Source organism: Aythya marila, assembly GCF_965140915.1.
Source record: "Aythya marila genome assembly, chromosome: 15".
Classification (NCBI taxonomy): Eukaryota; Metazoa; Chordata; class Aves; order Anseriformes; family Anatidae; genus Aythya; species Aythya marila.
This window is the reverse complement of record NC_139056.1, coordinates 7,153,137-7,173,225: the sequence shown is the minus strand read 5'-3', so window position 1 is coordinate 7,173,225 and position 20,089 is coordinate 7,153,137. Positions and strand designations below refer to the sequence as shown.

Sequence of the window (20,089 nt, the reverse complement as noted above, 5' to 3'; positions counted from 1 at the left end):
CCGGTAGGATAGATAGTTTTAAGACAATTAGCTATTCAGTTTATCCCAGTGCAAATCAAAAGATCTCATCTGCTGTGGTCTTTGTTCTAAATAATGAGGCAACTTGTACATGTTCCAGCCTTCTACAGCAATCAAAGTAATGCAGAAATAGAACTGCTTCATAGCTTTACAGGCTGTATCGGTCTGTTACACAGTCTTTCCTGAACTGTTAAGAGTTCAGGGAACATAACATAGTCCTCTTGCTTGGAGTGCGGACGGGCATGGAGCTGCAGGGGGCTAGAACTATATTAGTTAAGGTACTGCTTGGTTCGGGTTCAAAAAAACAGGAGGTTTCATCTTTTGCCCATTCCATCTCATACATTTTCTTGGGCATCTAAAAATCGCTTTTCCTGGAGGTGCAGCTTCTTGGGTAGAGAGTAGAAGGTGAGTGTGTTTCTAACTAACTGCATTGCTGCCTCTCCTATTTTAGGACTTTTCATCCCCTTAAATTTCACCAAGAAATAGTAAGGGTAAAAAAGTGCTCTTTTCTCTCACCCACAGTGTTCTGACTATGGATAAGAACTGGCTCTCTAACCTAGTGTTGTAGGAGTTTGTCTGAATCAGCTTGCAGAGAGCTGTTATTCAAGGCCCACAAACCATTCATTTTGAATGGTCAAAATAAAAACCTTACTGTTTTAGATGATATAAGAATAAGGAATGCCAAACTTCTGTTAACCTTCTCTAATCTTGGTTTGATACAAAATATGATGCAATTTAGACTCCCTGGAGGTCCAGAACAACTGTGACCACCAAGTGTAAAAGGCGTTTGGCAGGCACACTTCTAGGATCATTAAAAACAATTTGCTCAAGATGTCTTGTAGCTGGATTAAAAGTACATCATAACAGATTATAAACATTATATTGTTTCTTGACTGCAGGACAAGTGCTTACTTGTGCCAGTGATGACTGAGCTTGTGCACAGCTCAGGGAGTATTTTACTGATGGAGAAGAAGCCTTTTTAACGAGACTGTATAATAAAACTTTTGGAAAGGATGAGGAAGCTGGAGAAGTGTGGATTAAGGACAGAAAAACTGTCAAGTCCAAAGGAAATGCCAGACAAGACACAGGGCCTCAAGCCAAAAAAGCCAAACTTGGAACTTCTTCAAAACAAACATGAGAAGCAGCAAGACTGGACTATAATCTAAATGATAGGGAAAACTGAGGAGGAAAACCAAGAGGAGTTGGATGTGGAAGATAACAGAGTTAAACAGCAGCCAAGAAGGCAGTATCGATGAGACCATTCCTGAAGATTTCACCTGTGGACTTACCTTCAGATTCTTACTATGATATTTTCAAAAACTCACTCACAATTATTCATCTGTTGCAGGGTTGCAATGATCCCTATGCTCTGACCAGGGTATGGCATGAAGTAGAACCAAGATACGTTGTGTTGCATGATGCAGAGCTATCTTTTGTTTGGCAGCTGGAAATCTACAAGGAAGCAGACATGGAAAGCCTCTGAGGCAAGTGAACTTGGTGATAATCAAGACTGTTCTTGATCTAATTTAATCTTAAAAGAAAAAGAAAATCTATTGTGCACTTCTGGCAGTCAAGGCACAAAATGCATCTAGTGATTTTCTTAAGCTACCTTTTAATTCCTGTTTAGCCTTCTTTTTAATTTTTAACACAACTATGTAGAATGCAATTGCAAGATAATTTTTACTTCCCACTAGGTATTTAGTCCCTTAATAACAGAAACACCTGTAATAAAATATCCATTCTATAAAAGGCAGTTTCATGAAGATAAGATATCCCCATGCAAATATATGATTTGAAGTCTTATATGTTTTTTTTTGTTTGTTTGTTTGTTTTCCCCTAAATCAGGACAATTGCAGATTGTAGTTTGTTATGCATAGTCTTCTGGGAAATTTTTTAAAATAATAAGAAAGTAACTTCTCCATTATATTTGCTTTGTGTCTGATATTATATATATATACATATATATATATATATGTATATATATACACACACATATATATATCCTATGTCTATATATAAAGATATAAGATTTTTTTTGTTGCTGATTCTGGAGTATCTTTGCAGAAAAAAGATGATGTTTTCAGCTTACCTTTTTAAGGCAAATATCACTTTTCAGGCAGTTACTGCTGCTAATCTTAAATACTGTTTTTTGGTGTTTTTTTAATTTACTAAATAGTTTTGTGTTGTGTTTTTTTTCCTTCTAAACCTACAGGGTGTATTTCCTCATATATGGAAGCTCAACAGAAGAACAGCAATACCTGACAGCTCTGAGAAAAGAGAAGGAAGCCTTTGAAAAACTCATTCGGTAAAAAAATTAACCTTTGTTATTAATTTCTTACATAATTCCCTTAAGTGATCACATTTCAAATGGTGAAGTTCTTAACTATGTGAAGGATAGATCTACAGAAGTTAAAATATATCTTCTACAATGAAATGCCGTATTTCTGTGGGAAACATCTGGAAATAAAAAGCAGTAGCTCCATTATCTGACTTTGCAGGAAACATTTTAGACACTTTCTTTATGAGTTTAAGTAATTTTCCTCTACAGTTTAATATATCTCATTGTCACTATACAGCGTATAGAAGGTAACATGATAGTTCTATTAAACTGCAGAGCATACTCCATAAACTATAGTGTATATAATGTGGCAACTCATTTGTCTTTAAAGTTTAAAATTAAATAAAGTTTTGATTTATTGTACTACTAAATATGAGGTATAATGTGAAAGGTGAAGTTCATCCATTATGGAAGTGTTGGCATCACACAGGATAGAAAGAGTTGGAGGTAATGTGTTAATTTGGTTAACTCTTTATTTTGCTCTTCAGGTGGACAGGAACAGAAGAGTACTCAACAAACTATAATAGTGGACATGCAGGAATTTCTTAGTGAGCTTCCATCATCGTCATGGTATTGACATTGAGCCTGTTACTTTGGAAGTTGGAGATTACATCTTAACTCCTGATGTCTGTGTAGAGCAGAAAAGTATCAGTGATCTTATTGGTTCATTAAACAGTGGAAGACTGTACACACAATGCACTTCGATGTCTCATTACTATAAGCTACCAACTCTTCTGATTGAATTTGATCCTAACAAGCCTTTCTCCTTGATTCCACAAGGTTCTCTACATCAGGAGATTTCCAGTAGTGATGTTACTTCTAAACTAACTCTTCTTATACTGTTTCCCAAAGTTACGTATCCTGTGGAGTCCTCCCCACGCTACTGCTGAACTGCCTGAAGAGTTAAAACAAAACCATCCACAACCTGAGGCAGAAACAGCAGTGGCTGTAACAGCAGATTCTGAAACTCTTTCTGAGTCTGACACATACAACTCTTTGCAGATTAGTCTGCATATGACAACACAGAGAGATGATGCAACCCTAGCAGTGTCAGGTAAACCTGGTCATAAACAGAAGGCCAGGCTAACTAACCTAACATCTTGACTGCAAAAGCAAAACCCTACTGATACAGAGGTTTAACTAGACAAGCAGGGCTTGGGTAACTTAGCTTACCTTACAGTCTGTAAATAAAACCTTAATTCCATATATAATTTATTTAACTTGGCTTCCGTTGCCTAGAATTGCTTGAATCCTCAAGAACAGCTGGCAGACGCCAAGAGAAAAGAACATACTTAAGACAGCAGCAGAGAGGGGGTTTATTAATTATTAAAATCTCTGTATTTTATTTAGCTTCTGCTGCCATCTACAGTAGCCATCACCAGTCTACACAAAGAGCAGGTACAGCAGTAAGAGGAACAAAATAAACCTTCAGCACAAGAACATGCTGGGCTAGAAAGGCATGGTACTGTAACAGTTACTGTAAGACTTAATGAATCTCTTTGTAGACAGCATCTCTCTCTCTCAGTTAAGAGACTAAAAATTCATTCACACCTACTTCTCTGCTCTGTAAATGAGTTAACTCATCCACATAGTGCATAGATAAAAGCACAAACTTCATCAGCCTATGTGAATCAATACAGCAGTGGAGCTGCCTATGAACTGATAAAAGTTTTAAGTTCTCTTTGTAAGTGATTGGTATTATTTCTCTTTAGAATGTTTGTACATGGGTACCAAACAGTTTGATTCAGTTTCTAATTTTTCTATGTGGTCGTTTCATGATGAACACCATGTGGAATTTATTTTTAATCTCCTGGAGAGCCTTGTGTAATTAAATATTTTTCACTAGCTATCTCAATAGAAATTTTTACATTTCTGATAACACCAAGTAATGCTGCATTTCTTCCCAAACCTGTATGTCTAATAAAACCTGCTTGTGGTAGAAAGTAATCTGTCCAAGGCACACTGGTCATTTTTTCAGAATGAAACAGTAAAAAACAAACAAAAATGTAGTATCTGTTTTAATGGTAAAATTACCTTGCAAACAAATCCTTAGAAAAGATGCTAGCTTATGTTCACACCAGCAAATGCTGACTTCTACTTCCACTCTTCTCAACAGTCTCACTGTGATGTTTACCTCAATGTTGTCAGCACTGTATTAGAATCTGAAACAGCATGAACCCTGAACTCCACTTAGTATATCAAGTCAAATCTATTTTATTTTTTAGTTTTATTTTTTTCATCTTTTGATTTACATCTTTCGCTTTGGGAAATTTCTACTGCTCCAAACAACTGATTCTACTACTTACTGTGTTAGATTTCTATTTCTATAGAAGATTTCTACTTGATTGACAATCTGCCCCAGATGTTAGAAAACTCACTCAGGTTTTCAGTCTACATGAAACAAAGGACTGAATGGAACGGTAACATTTACCTTAATACGCATCTGATTTAGCTTGTGTTTCCTAGTCATTTTTACCTCAACAGAAATTTCCTTAGTAATCTACATGCAGGCCACGTATGGATCTTGATATATATCTACATATGGATAAAGACATAGATTGTGTATATTACATAAAACAATATGAAAATATATGCACTAAAAAGAAACAAGTATGAAAATACTTTAAACTATTCTCTTGTTGGTTTATGATGTAAACAAGATGCGAGCAGCATTCTTTTTGGACTGTGGCAACTTTTAAGATACGAGCTCCCTGTGACTTAAAAAAAGACGAGATACCTGTATTAGTCAACAGCAGCCTGTTCTATCATACTTCAGAGAACAAAAAGCACGTCATTTTTACAAACCAAACGTACTTGACTAGCATACAGTGCTAATTCACTGAATCAGAAAGTTTTCACACCAGTGCTAAAGCTCAGAAATATTTGAGAAGAGTTCACTTCTTACTTTCCCTCCTTCCAGCGATCACCAAGTAACCTCCAACAGCTAACAAACAAAACCCTCTGCATGCCAGTCAGTAAAGCTATTACAGATACAACAAAATAATCCTTAATATGTTTCTCTTCTACGTAAATATAAAGCCAATAAGAAGACTAGACTTAAGAAGAGCCTCAATCATCTGTAATATTCTCATAAAAGACCTTTTTTGGTGATCGGAAAGGTGGATCTCACAAAACGCCATAAAATTAATTCCTGCATGATTAATGATCATACTGAATATGTTTGCATAAAATATAAACTTCAAACTCTTTGCACCACTGCTGGAAATTAAATCTCAAAGTTGACCCTAAAGTGCCTTTTCCCTATTTGCTATGCAGACATCATCCATGAGGATAGGGATTGCCCATAAGCCAACGAATTGTTCTTCTAAAAGCTTGCTACTGTTTAGACATGAAACTCTGTAAACTAGAAAAAGTTTCCTGAAATAAGCTTCTTACAGTTGAGCTAGTTTAAAAATAAATAAATGCAGTGATGTTTTATTAATAGAGGTGAAATATGTAAGCTAAAAAAATGGAGCAGATATACCAGAATTATTTATATTTTTATCTCTGCATTTTTGGCTCAGTATATTTTAGGACCAAGTTTATTTATCTATTAATTTAAGAATCCCATCATTAAAATCTTATATGAATGATGGAAAATCACTTCAGATCTAAATAAAAAATATTGCTACTGTACTGTATCTATTATATGTCAGTCTATGGATGGAAACAGTGGTATAGGAGTTTCACCAAATCATACTTGAAAATAAATATGAATCCTTTTAGAAAACCAGTGAGTATATTTCCAGTTGAAAGTATAAGCAAAACTTCAGTCAAATTGCCTTTCTATAAACTTTCAGCACTATGGTTGATAAAATATTTACCAATAATAAAAAGTGATTACTAAATATTAACCAGGAAAATGTTATGAACAAAAAATGCAATTACTTGCAATTTTAGTAAGAGGAGTTTTTAAAGAAAATGTGATACTATTGCACATAACTGTAGACACAAATGACACTTCATTCACAGAGTATCATATATCAAAGGCAGTAGCTGCTAATAGACAATCAAATGTAGGAAATTAAAAAATCTATGGCCCACAATCTTTTTACTGCAGAAAAAAAATAAAAAAGAATATAGTTTTTTTGCAGATTGGGTTTGTTGTAATTAAAGCAGCCATCATAAATTTATGGCACACTCAAAAGTTACAAAGTACTAACGCATTCACATGTACGTCAAACCACAAAATTAATGACATAAGTTGATTATTTCTATTAAAAGAGCTAAAACAATCCTATTTCTTGGAAAGATGCCTGAAAAAGTTCAAATAAATGAGATGATGAGAAAGAAGATCTTATGGTGGAGGAGGTGCTTCTCTGGGACTTAGTCTGTAGTTAGTTACTCTGTCAAAGATACCCACATAATGGTAGCTAAGTTAGTTCATTCGTTTCAGTTCCTGTTTGTACAGCAGGAATAATGCTTTATCCAACTTTACTCAAACAGCCACTTTTAGATGAACTTGATTAAAGAACTTTTTTGTTGTTGTCTTTAAAGAAATGCCTTTATAGAGCATTCACCAGATTGCTACCTTCATAAATTAAGACTATGACTGTGCATATTACATGTGGCTTTGCTTCACAGGAAACTAACAAATAGCTTCATGGTTGGACATCTCAAAGAACTCTACAACCTGCTGCAAATACCTAAATTTTAACAGGCTGAATACTTTAATACTGTTACTCAGATGAAGAACAGTAATACTAAAAAAGACAGGAAAAAAAGAAAAGAAAAAGAAAAAACAATGCAGCCCATCTGTCAGTCCAAGTCAAATAAAAGATCATACCAAAATTAAAAACATGTTAAATTGCAACTGTGCTAGAAGTAAATCAGAAGAAGTGGGCTGCATTGTTTTTTCTTCATACAAACAGAAGCATCGATGGATTTTGGCATCTGATTTCAGCCAGAGGCACCCACTGAGTTTCAGGACAGTGAGCAGCTCTGCCAGGCTGCCACAGTCTGGGGGCCTGGCGAGTACAGCCAACCATTGTGAGGACACAGAGAAAAATGGGTCTTGTGCTCTTCCAGTGAAGAGATTTATGATGCACTAAGATGAAACAAAACAATCGTTTTCAAAGATGTCAGAACACATGAAAGATGAGGAAGTTTACTAATTTACATTGGATGCATGTGTTAATGAATTGTGCTTTTCCTCCATGCAAGAGAATGGGAAAACCTGTGATTAAAGGAATGCTAATTTCATTCTTTACTAAATAAATAAAGATGATTTATTTTCTAAGAAAATGTGGACTAAACATGTTTTGACCAACACCTGTAGTAACAAGGTATCAAAAAGGAGATCATTTTTTAAAGAAAAGGAAAAAAAAAAAAAAAAACTTTTGGAATGCAAACAGTAGGAGGGAGGAAGGGGTTTTATGGGAAAGTTTTCTAATACTCACTTTCATCAGAGCTAAAAACTTTTGATCGAGTTTCCCTCCCCCCAATCATCTGTACAGTCAGGGTTTTATTTAATTTACATGGCCTTTTGCAGAACATAAAAATCTTCCATTTGAACATTGTCTTTCCCTTGGTCACTGAAGAAACCAGACTTGCAAGAACAAAGGTAGCTGCTGCAGGAGCCTCGGAGCCAGCAGGCTGTTTAGGTTTCTATGCAGCTCTGCAAAGGAGCCTGCCTTTGCTCCTGGCAAGATAGAGAACAATGGGTCTTGAAAGACAGGAAAACCTTGAGATTCACGTGCCCACACCAAATCAGATCTGAAAACAAAACATCCTCTTCAGCACATCCCAGCATAGCAGCTTTAAAAATATTCAAAGATAAATTAGACAAAAAACCTCCTTTCTGGTAGCCCAGAGGTACGCAGTCCTTCACCAGTTGTTTGTGCAAGGTGTGAGGCTACAGGCATGCCTTACTATTTACTGGGGAGCTGTTGTGGTGCTAGGAAGCATCAGGATTTACCCACTTTGGGGGCTGAGCAGAAAAACAGACATTTACAGCTATACATGTATAAACTACATGAAGATATCCAATTAATCCCATTTCCTCCTTGTTTTGTTTAATACATGTAATTGCTAAATGAAACGGCATCATGCCACCTAGGTAAGCATTTGTGCAGACCTGCAAAGAAATGCTGGCATCGAATTCCCCTGCCACTCCCTGTAACTTCACCCACACCAACAGTGTACACACATCTTCAGTGTTGGCTCAGGCAGCACAGAAGCTCTGGCTGAGATGGTTCCCAGAGTCTCTGCTTCGCTCGCAGCCCAGCCGGCTCAGACAGGGCTCCCTGCCTAGGAAGGGAATGTTTTGAGCTGCGCAGCAGGGGATGAACGAGGGAGAAGGTGATGAGCAGGAGCAAAACATTCCCAAATCTCGCCTGCTTCTTCCTCTGCGCTCTGATTGCACCTAATCTCACAGGTAATCACTAAAATAACTTTAGTCAAAGCCAAAATCCAAGGGGTGAGAAACAAAAACTCTTTTGTCTTTTCGTTAAACCTGCCTCTATAAAACTTAAGCTAAATAACACATGGTCACGTGATCCTGAATTTTAATTCTTTGTCTAAAATTAATACTAGAATAAGTAAGTGAAAAAGACAACCGATAAATTCTATGTTCTACAAGTAATTTCTGAAATCTAAGAGGAAATTTCAGTTTGAAGGAAATAACATCCCAATGCTGTATTTGCCTCCACTCTTTTGCTGTTCTGTGAGAAGCTGAACTTTCAAGTCACCTCTCAATGCTGGTGTCCTTGGGTACAGGGGTGTGCCCTACTGGTGGAGTGGGTGCAGGAGAGGTTTATAAAGCGTTAATTACAGGCTCAAAGATCTTCACTGAAGGGCTTGTGTGCCCTAGAAGGAGGCTGTACTTTTTGCAATCTGATTCTCCGAGCAAAAGCTGGTCTCCAAATACATCCAGAAGTTGTGTTGCTGCAGGGTCTCCTGAGTACACTGCTATGCTTTTGCAGTGGTCAGTCCTCTGGAGACATGGCTTGCAAGTGTACTCAGGTTATGCTCAGGGTTGTCTTCTAAGGGTGGTATCTCAGCTCCTGAATTCAAGTTGTGTTTTGACACATTTTGTTCTCAGCCTCAGAAGTAGTAATTGTACAGCTTGCTTGGACAGCAAAACACTTTGAATCTTATTTATAACTCTTAGTTGTTTGATACGGAAAAACATTGCCTCAGCTCTAACTTTCATGTTCTCTGAAAGTTTATTCTGTGGAATAGGGACCATTGTAGCAAATATGTATTTTTTTTTTGAATAGATGGCAGAACCAGTCAATTATTCTTCAGATAATCCATTTTTATTTTTACTATGTTTTTTATTACTAAGGCTGTGTGATGTTTCTGCCTAGAAGCCATGCTGTTTGTGTCTGCAGAGTCCACCAGCCTTCTCCAAACTGATACTCATCCAATCCTGCCTTCCATGTTGTGACAGACAGTGGGAGAGAAAGGTGGGAGAACTTTCCACTGAGTGTCCCCCATTCCCTTGGCCTTCACATGAAGACTTATGCCTCCTAGCGGCCTTTCTCAGCAAAGAACATTTTTGATTGAAAATCTAAAAGCACTCCTGTGGCTGTCCAGAGCTGACACCAGGTTAGAAAACAGCATAGTTCCCATCCAGCCCTTTGGTTTAGGCTTTGTATTCAGGGTGCTCTGGGTCTCAGGCAGAAAGGAAGGAAGTGCATCACTGCATTTATTGCTCAAGACCCCCCTTTTAATTTGTGTACAAAATGAAAAGATCTCAAGTTTCAGCATTACACCTTTTTGATTCAGTTCCTGAGGGACGTTCACTGTAGTTGCAGTAGGGCATGGTAATGCAGTTACAAACATGTCTGTATATACAATCGTATACTAAACAGGAATGCTAAGGTTCACTGTAGTGTATTTGTTATTTAATTCCTTAACCTTACAAGCATGACATTTTATCATTTTTACATGTAACAACTATATGCACACACACAAAAGGTATGTATAGTTATGTCTGCACATATATCTTTTTTGTGTTGCTTATGAAATCTTACCCTAGGGATACAATTCTCCATCTGAAGGCAGATGTCCCAGCAAGTGCACCATTCGTTTGAATTGTATGTCCATAACACTATTCCCCACAACTATTGCCTTACCTACAGTGCTGGAAGCTTACTTTTCTGACACTGTAGCACAAATGCCACTCAATGGCACTGATTGAACAACTGCTGTGTTCTATGGGTTTCCACAGAAAAGTTCACAAGTATGCGGCCCTCTAAAAATCAGCAAGTGTATTCTGTAGAAAACACAAATGAGTATTAGGTTTTCATGTATCTTTCCTTTCTTGGAGAAGAGTTCTTCCCAGCAGCAGCCTTTGGGCCCATCCCTAAAACTATTAATACCAAAGAGAAACAAATCAGTGAAGTTTTTATAGAAACACAAACTGTTACTTGGCCCAGAGCTTTTCCTAATGAAAGGAAAAAAGAAACCTTAGTGTCTGTATATGAACTTTTGTGGTTCAGGTGAAGTGAGGGAACAGGCTTCACTGTACATAGAACTGTCACAGATTTTGTCAGCAAACTAGGAATGCAGTGTAGTAAGGTAAGCGTAGCCATGAAATGAAGATTGATCTCAACCACATAAAAGAAATAAAAATAGTTTGGCAGCTATTAAAAGGTAAATATCCCAATTCAGAAATACCCTCTTATTTTAAAAATGGTATCTAGAAAATACAGTAAGATAAGATTCTGTACTACTGAATACAACAAACTATATATCCCCAAAAGTCTTAAAGTCAAGGGTTTAAAAATTAGGAAGCAACCCAGTGCAAGCTACCTCTGTTCAGACCTGGAACATCATTGCGTATGTGAGTCATGTGGACAAACTGGTGCCCAATCATGTAATTAAAGTCTGTTAGGTAATTCACACACTTCAGTATGCCAACTCCAGAAATTCACATGGAAACAAGAGTACAAGGAAAAATAGTAGTATACAACCAAAATGTCAAGAAGTATAGAGAATGGACCAATAAACTAAATCAGTGATTGAGACAAAGTGTCTTGACAGTAGCAGGGACCCCCAGCCAGAAGTGGTAGAAATACTGACATAGCAGACTGTGAGTCTTCCATTATCTAAGTGGCAAGGAGATCCCAGAGATTTCTGGCATTTAGTTTAAAGAATGGCCGAGCATTATGTAAACAGATTCAAATAACTTTTGCCAAAGAATCACAATTGATTTGGCATCTTCTCCCCATATTATTAATGCTTTTATAAATATATGAATACGAGGAATATTCTAATGGCAGAAAGAAGAGTTGTTGTTCCAGTGCTGTAGGGTAGTAATCACCATGAAAATGTTGCTCATGGACTCGTCAACCTGGTTTTGATCCTGGATAGAATTGACATTAACTGGTTAACTTTATAATCTCAGCTTAGAAGGCACCCTCTTTTAATGACAGTGAAAGATTAATATAAGACAGACCTCACTAAGAGAAACAGATCTAATTAAATAAATAGATAAAAAGACTTATAAAGGAAACAATCTCTACATAACATAGATATATTGTGTCAGAGTAATTACCTTGTTTCTAGAAGAGTGTTGAAATCACCACTGCTACACTGGATTGGTTAAAACCACTCCATCCATTCTTCCCTTTCAGTGGTTCCCTGGGAACCATTCCCCACTGAGCAGAGAGAACATAATTTTCTTGGGACTGAAAAGTGGCGGAACAGAGGTAAGACTGTTCCCCTAGTGTAGTGCAGGATGCACCTGTGGGGAAGACTGCCTTTGGTACTCTGGTCCAAACACTGCTAAGAATTTTACATTAAGATGTCATAGGATAAAATCCATAAACTTTAATGTAGGCACCATCCCAAACTTCTGCTTTGCTGATCTTGGAGAGAAACATTATAACTTCATTAGTCCACTGAATAAGTTTATCCAAGAAATTAATGAGGTAATTTGATTACAGCCTACAAGCACTTACACTATTAAAATCCTGCCACATGAAAAAAGGCTCTGTACCAGAGCCAAGATCTTCTACAAGTGTCCAGACCAGTCAAGCCTTAAAAGAAGCGGTACATTTATAACCCTGATGGGAATTGTCCATTGAAGCAGTCTTCATTAAATCAAATAGGACAGCTTTCTAAAAGCTTGACCTTTTCTCACTGTTTTATTGATATAATTAAAACCTCTGAATTAATGAAAAGGCATGCTTTGCCTTACTGTAAGCAGTACCAGCCTAACTGCTCTGTCACCTGCTCTTTGGTTGTCATTTCTTTATAAAATACTTTCAAACACTGAAGTGGCAGTGGTGAAACAGAGAATTTCTCATGCAAACACAGTTTTGCACAATTCTTCCTTTTTTTTTTTCCTCCCACTACATTCATGTACCTTTTTAGTCTTTATTTATTTATTTATTTTCTTGGAATTTTAGGTGAAGATGCTCTGCTGCCCTCACCTCAGAATATCTCTATTCTTTCTACCAACATGAGACACTTCTTAACATGGAGTCCTGTGACCATCCAGGGTGAAACTGTGAGATACTCTGTTGAATTTCAGGGGTAACTTCTGGCTTCTGTTTTGATGTTGTTTTTAATTCTTTGTTCTTTCAGCAGTATTTACTCAGACTTACAGTTCTGCACAGTTCAGATTTCTTGAACACTGTTCAAATCACAAGTTTAAGAGAAGTTCTGTGAAGTTTGATACTCCAGCACTGTTGATCATGAGTGGAAAAAAACTAATTTATGGTCTAATGCTGAGGCTGCTTACAGGCTATGCTTGAGATGATTGTTAATAGATACCTGGGTAATCCATGGTATTCATTAACCCTACATACGAAAAGTACTTCTGACCAAAGAATTCAAAAATTAGGAAGTTAAGTGACAGTTTATTTAGAAGAGGAAAGAGATGTATTCAGTGTTAGTCTTTTAAACATATTACAGAACCACAGAATGGGTGGGGTTGGAAGGGACCTCTGAAGATCATCTAGTCTGACCCCCCCCACAGAGCAGGGTCACCTAGAGCACCTTGCGCAGGATGGCACCCAGGCAGGTTGTGAATATCTCCACAGAAGGACTGAAGAGACTGAACATCCTCTCTGGGAAACCTGTTGTAGTGCTCTTTCACTCTCCCAGTAAAGAAGTGCCCCCTCATATTGAGCTGGAACCTCCTGTGCTTCAGTTTGTGCCCGTTGCCTCTTGTCCTGTTGCTGGGCACAACTGAAAAGAGGCCAGCTCCCCTTCCTTTCCCTTCCCTTTCTTTTCCCCAGGGAGTATGAACGTGAGTATGCTAATGAGAGCTGGATCCCCATCTGTGAGTGTTCACTCATCACAGCTACAGTGTGTAACATCACAGAGGATATCTCAGCCACTGTGGCCTATAATCTGCGTGTAAGGGCAGACACTGGTGCTCGAAGATCACAATGGGGCACCCTGAAGGGTTTCTTCAATCGCATCACAAGTAAGTCCTGCTATTTGAGTTAAGCTACATCAGTTATGTTCATTTCTGAGTTCTGTCCTTCAGTAATGCCCTGACTGGTGGAGTGGTTTATCTGACAAGTGGTCATGAAGGATGATAATGTAGCGTTCCTACAGTATAGATTGCAATGCAACAGACCCCATCATTCAGGGACCTTACAGTTTCCTACAGCAAATAATAATTTAGACAGCAGTTTTTTTAAACAGTTGAAGATTTCAGCTTAGCCCCATAGTTTTGCCACTGACTGGAGCATCTCACCTTTCTGTAAGCAGCTCTACCTGATCAGCTCCTGCCAGCTACAGCATTGCGGAAGGACTTACTGCAGACAGTGGAGGACCCTCATATAGAAGACTAGAATTTTTCATTCCCCAAAGTGCTGGAGCCATCAGCATCTTTTAGGACTTAAACAGTGGCTTTGGGCAGTTCTCATCCTGGTTGCCACAAGGAGGTTGGTGTGCTGCACATCCATTTATCAGCATCCAAGCAACTCCTCCCTCCAGCTCCCCAGCATCTTAGGTCCTCAACTTGTTTCCTTCAGCTGGCACCTTCATAAACCCTGTTGTAGTCTGATCCCAAGTCTACACCCAAACCCCACCTTTAACCATCACTGAGGAAGATGTGGCACAATGAAGTTTTTTCTTTCCTGACTATGGTTTTGGTCCTCCCCTCACTTTGAGAACAGGCTACCCAGAGTCTATTTGGCCTAGGACTTAGACAACCTTGGGACATAGTTCCTAGGTAGGATCTCAGGCAGGTACAGTCTGTAAGTAATGTTCAGACTTGTTTTCAATCAAAGCCCTTATCAGTGGCCAGAGCTGTTTCTGAGCTCAGGGGGAGCCACAGAAGGGAAGAACCCACCACACTGCTGTGGACTTGTCTGGCCATGTCCAGAAGCGTGACAGCTATCCTCAGCGGTATTACACGTTCAGTGGCCACCTTGCATAACAAGTACACTTTATGTTTAAATGAGTCTTTTGAGGGGACCCGCTTGTCCTTTCATCTTTGTGGTAAACAGTAAAAATGCCTCATGGTTTGTGCACATTGTGTCAAGGCCTATTTGTGAGTTCTCCAGAGTGGCCACCTAGAACTACCTTTATACCCTTTCCCTGTACTAAGGCATCACAGAGGCTTCCCAGTACAATGAAGCGTTTGACAGTTTGGTCCAGCATCTTAAGAGACCCCAGTACAGTCCTCTTGCTAAACTGTGAAATCTATGAAGATACAGCTTGCAATGGGCTGTAATGTGAATATGTGAACAAAGGAGACAGAAAAGGCATTATAAAGTTGTTGTGCCTATACGTTTTTGCTGCCTTTACTTTGGTGTCTCTTAGTAAAACTGGCATTGAGTCTAGTAGGAACTAAGGAATTCAAAGCACAGCCTGCAAGTTGTGTGTGTGATTTATGGACAGACAGAGCACCAGCACAAACCACAGTACTTCTAGACTAAAAAAGCTCTAGCCTCAAAGCCTTGGGTATAGATATACATAAAGTATGGCAGTACATGGAAAACAGTTTTAACAGACCTTCCTTAAAACAAGCAGTTTAGTTGATTTTAGTTCTTCATTTGTCAAAGTTCATTTGGTTGGCATCCATTGTGCCAGCACAAGAGATAAGTATTAAATGCTCCTGTTTGGTTAGTATTTGTGTCTTGCAGTGTTCATTTGATAATACATTAAGTCAATGTTATTTTTAACCTTCAAACGGTGTTTTCACTTTTTTTTTCCTTGAGACATGATCATGCTAAGCAGCTTATCAGCTTTTGATTTAAAAACACAAAGCAGTTTTCCAGGCCTCCCATTTGCACCACAGTCATCATGAGCATACTTTACGTGTTCTTACTCTTCAGCATTACTGGCAATTCACTGTGTGTAAGAACAAACTCTGTTAAGAACATCTCTTCTGTATGTTTTGTATGTTCTCTTTCCTTTCTTGAAAGCAAAGAGGTTGAAACCAATTTCAGCTATAACAGAGTAGTAAAGAATCACATAGGTAAGTGGTGCAAATATGATCTCTGTACTGCTTTGAATCACAAAGGTGCAGTGTGTAGTTTCATCCATGCTTGACTTATTCTGATTGTTTCACTAGTTAGTATTCCTCACAGCAGAAACCCAGACCAAACCAAACTTTGAATATCAGAGTAAGCATTAAGCAAATCACCAACAGATTTACTTGCATACTAGTTATAAAAACACGTCGCAGCAGATAGTCAGCCCAGCCAACTATTTCTAAAAACATATAGATACTGAAACAAAATCTGGATCATGTGAACTGACTGAATTAACCCGAGGCCTATGGTACTTTCCCTTTCACCTTTGAATAACTGCCAAAATTCCCATGAAGGAGCAGTGGTTTCACAGTTCCTGTTTTGTATATTAGAGCTAAGATAATGCCCAAAAGCAGAAGAACAGGCCTGATCTGGTGTCTCAATTTCTGGTTGCCCAGCTGGTTCTGCTGGTGTTGATCACATGGGACCCTCAGGCCAGACACCTCCTCCACCAGATAAAATTTAAAACCTTTCAAGTCTGTGCAACTCACCTATTGCCAAACTCCCCTTCACAATGACAGTCACCGTCTTCCTCCTGCTCCAAATCTCCTGCAGTATCTAGACAAACGGGGAGTAGCGTAGAGAAATGTTTCTGCCCCATTGAGGCAACCAGATTAATATTACCATGCTCATGGTGGAGCTGAAGGACAGTCATGGTAAGGACCCTATCCTGCTCTCCTAGCTAGGAAAAGGAAGACTTATTTGAAGATTTGCCTCAGGTGTGATAACAGTGCTCTCTCTCTGTTGGCAGCTTCCCTGACCCCACCTCCAATGAAGGTCATAGCAGATGGGTATCATTTACTAGTGGAGCTGAAAGACATGGGGCCTGCCTTTCAGTTCTGTGTCCTCTACTGGAAGAAAGGCCAGGAGAGTAGGGTGAGTTTTACGCTTGGATTTTGGGCACAAACAGAAAGCCCATGTGATTTAGAGTGGAAGCATACAAACATTTCTCCGGGTCTGTTTTTCAAGTCCAAGGTGCTGCTGTGAAGCTGGAGGACCTGCCCAGAGGCCATGTATGCCATATTCCTCTGTGCTTCAGGCTGGCCAGGACAATTGTAGCCTGCTTAGTGCACCCAGAGCCCTAATGCTTTCTTATTCCATGGCTGTTAGTTTAATAGGCTTTTGAAATGAATCTTGACTACCTTTTGGAAATCCAAGTAACTGAGTTGAACCTAGCCCATGAGCTTAAACATTAGAAAGCATCCTATAGGCTTGTGTCTACTTTCCTTTTACAAATGAACCACTACTTTTCTTCGATATATAATATTAATCACCTAAATATTAATTACAAACTTCATAATAGATTCTACAAACTGGACTGTCACAAACATGAGGTTTACTGGTTAGTGCATGTCCAGATCTTTTAATCTTCTAATGTTTTAATAATTGTCACATTGGACATATCTGATCTTTTCAAACTAATGGCTGTCAAGGTCATGTTTCTGTGGAGAAAGATATTTTGATGAAGAGACGGACTTTGCCCTGCTAGAAGAGCCTTACTGGCTTGCAGATATAATGTGTATGTGATGGTGAAGGCTTATCAAGCCTCCTGTGAGCACAGGCTTTGCCTCTGCATCACACCAAGATTTAGAAGCAACTAATTTTCACCTGTTCTCCCATGACCGGGCAGGCTGGGAATAGCAACTTCATCTTGCTAGCAGTTCATGGAGTTGTATTTGCTACAAGAAAATCAGGTTACAAGAAATTCAGGTCAGGTTCATCTGCTGTTTAAACTGTACTGGAACGTGTTACAGTTGCGCACACCAAATGCACTCACTCCTCACTAGCCCAGTCCATCCCCTCTCTGTGCTCTAATTGTGGTGCAGCTCTTGCACCCCTATCACAGTGTATCTCTGGCAGCCTTCTCATATCATGCTAGAACAGGCATGATATTGGCATCCCAACAAAAACCCTGGTCCCAGATCAGTCATCAAGCCTGGGGAGTAAGTCATGGTCTAGTGTTCTGGCTGAACACCAGTCTTTGGCTCATGACTCTCTCTTTGCATCCCCTCCTAGTCTTCCAGGCATGTGTGGTCTCATTCTGCACTCAGCTGTGCTTCTTAGTCTGCTGTTTTTCTATCTCCTCTTATTCACACAATCCTCTGTGACACCTCCTGCTCCTGTTATTCTCCTTCCTTTTCTCCCAGTAAAGTCTGGGCTAGCATTATATTAGGAATCCTGCTCTTATTTAGGTCCTTGCCCTACATTCTGATATTCTCTTTCCTGGGCCTATGGCAGATGCACTGGAAGATGGTGAAAGATGTCAGCTCCACAGTTCACCTGGACACCATGGAGGCAGGACATGATTATTGTGTAAAAGCTCAGACATACGTCGAGACGATCAACAGAAGCAGTAGCTTCAGCCAGACACAGTGCGTGAGGGCACAAGGTAACAGCCAGCCTTCCTGCCTCTTCCCTTTGTGTAGTCATGCCCCAGGAGGATATCCCAGCATCTCTTATTTTTGTTTACAGCCATTATCTCCTGTCTTCTTTATAAATTTGCTACCCACTTTTTCCTTGGGGGAAGTGAAAAAGGAAGACTTGGGAGTGCAGGCCCCTACAGTGGCAAGGGTATCCTTATGTGGAGTGGGGTGACAAAAAATTTCACCAGAGGGGGTGGGAAGGGCAACTGCAGAGGGCAGAGTATGGTTGCATTGAGTAGTTTCTCCTCACAGTCTGATAAATTTTGCTGCTTCTGTTTTTTCTAGGTGGCAGATCCTTGTGGCTCGTTACTGCCATGATATCCTCTGCTGGCTTTGCTCTGGCAGCTTTGACCCTGCTTTTCCTTGCCTGGAAAACAAGTAAAATCTTTCAGTATTCCTGCTGCCCCATTGCTGTCCTGCCAGACACACTGGTAAGTTTTTTGTTTTGCTTTATTGTTTTTAGGGTGATGTATATTCACAGAAGCATGGGGCAGGCAAAAAAAAAAAAAAAAAAAAAAAGCAGACACATGCATATGAAGACTTGTTTGTTCCAGTGTGATGGCAGAGCTGGTGTCCAGGGGAAAGAGAAGCACGCCATATCGTAACTTCAGAAACAGGACAGCAGAAAGTCTGTATGACCAGTCAGCTGAGCTGTAGGGATGAAGCAGCCCACATGAGGTGGTTGCATGGCTGTCACTGCCTTTGGCCTAGAGCCCTGAGTGGGGACAATGCTCCTGGTGCTTGCAGGAAGCAGCTTGTGAAGCATGGGCTGACCCTGCCTGACCAGCTGCTCCCTGAACAAAACAGCTGTGTCACTGGCAATACAGCTCCATGTCCTCTGGCATCAACATCTAGCTTCTTAACTCCTCGGCGAGGATAAAACAGTTATCAAGAGCAGCCTCTTGTCTTGCTCACCCAGGAGGAGTATATCAAAATCAGTAGCTTAAATATACTGTACAGGTCAAGGGAGAATGCAGGCAGGAGCTTTTGTGGTTGTGATTTGACCACTGGGTCTCTGCACAGTTGTGGCAGGCAGGATGAGAGGAGGTTTATGTGGAGAGGTGAAAGATAGACAGACTAGCTCATCAGTCTGAGGGTGTTTGAATGAGTGTATTTGTTTTACAGAAAGCAGTAGAGCCCCCCACCCAGCTGATACTGTGTGGGAATGAAGAAGCTGAGCAATGTGATCTGATGGTGTGTGTGATGCCTTCAGAAGAGGTTCTCCGACTTTGGATTCAAGAAACACTTTAGTACACACCCCAAAAAAAATCCCTGATCCTGTGGAAACATCTTCTAAACAGACCTGGCAGATCATGCTTCAGCAGGTGTCCTCAGAGTACCAACAAGCAGCAACGTTATCTTTGTGTATAAAAACTGCTGTGAAAAAAGCGTTGTGTATAAACATGTGGCCTGCTCTCATCGTCTTCATAACACCTTCATCCACCTACAGAAAAGCCAGTAAAGGCCACAGGTGACAACTGCCAGTTTCTGTACTTTCCCTTCATATCCATACCTATGAGCAGACAAAGGTTAACTCATCTTCCCTTCACCTTTCTCAGCCACATGGATGGCCCCAAGGTAGAGCCCACTCTTCAGGCACCAGTTCACCAGAGCAATAAGTGTAGGGGTCCCTTAAGCCCCTTAATCCCTTAAGCCCAAACCACTTCACTGTCAACATTTTTGCCTCAGTATTTTTCAAAGAAATTACCCTGTGATGAAATAAGCAGCAAGAGCTTCTTAGATGGCTAAACAGCTGGAACAAACAGGGAAAAAAAATGGTATCAGACCCTGAACTGAGGTTATGCTTATTGGAAATAATGTTGAAAATGAGTGGTTGTGACATGAGAATTTGCTACATGTGA

At 39.5% G+C, this 20,089-nt stretch overlaps 1 protein-coding gene and 1 pseudogene across 2 annotated transcripts; both read left to right on the top strand.

Annotated features, from left to right (window-relative positions):
- Nucleotides 1-260: 260 nt before the first annotated feature.
- LOC309884010 (DNA repair endonuclease XPF-like) lies at nucleotides 261-3,061 on the top strand (annotated as a pseudogene). Its single transcript, XR_014319588.1, has 4 exons — nucleotides 261-306; nucleotides 918-1,502; nucleotides 2,231-2,323; nucleotides 2,845-3,061. The product of XR_014319588.1 is annotated as a DNA repair endonuclease XPF-like (transcript).
- A 7,838-nt stretch (nucleotides 3,062-10,899) lies between these two features.
- On the top strand, nucleotides 10,900-19,478 carry IL20RB (interleukin 20 receptor subunit beta; the record flags this gene model as incomplete). Its single annotated transcript, XM_082772620.1, has 7 exons — nucleotides 10,900-10,957; nucleotides 12,718-12,844; nucleotides 13,552-13,742; nucleotides 16,556-16,680; nucleotides 18,043-18,193; nucleotides 18,513-18,658; nucleotides 19,353-19,478. The coding sequence occupies 7 exons, from the start codon at nucleotides 10,900-10,902 to the stop codon at nucleotides 19,476-19,478; spliced, it is 924 nt and encodes a 307-aa protein (XP_082628746.1).
- Between the last annotated feature and the right edge of the window lie 611 nt (nucleotides 19,479-20,089).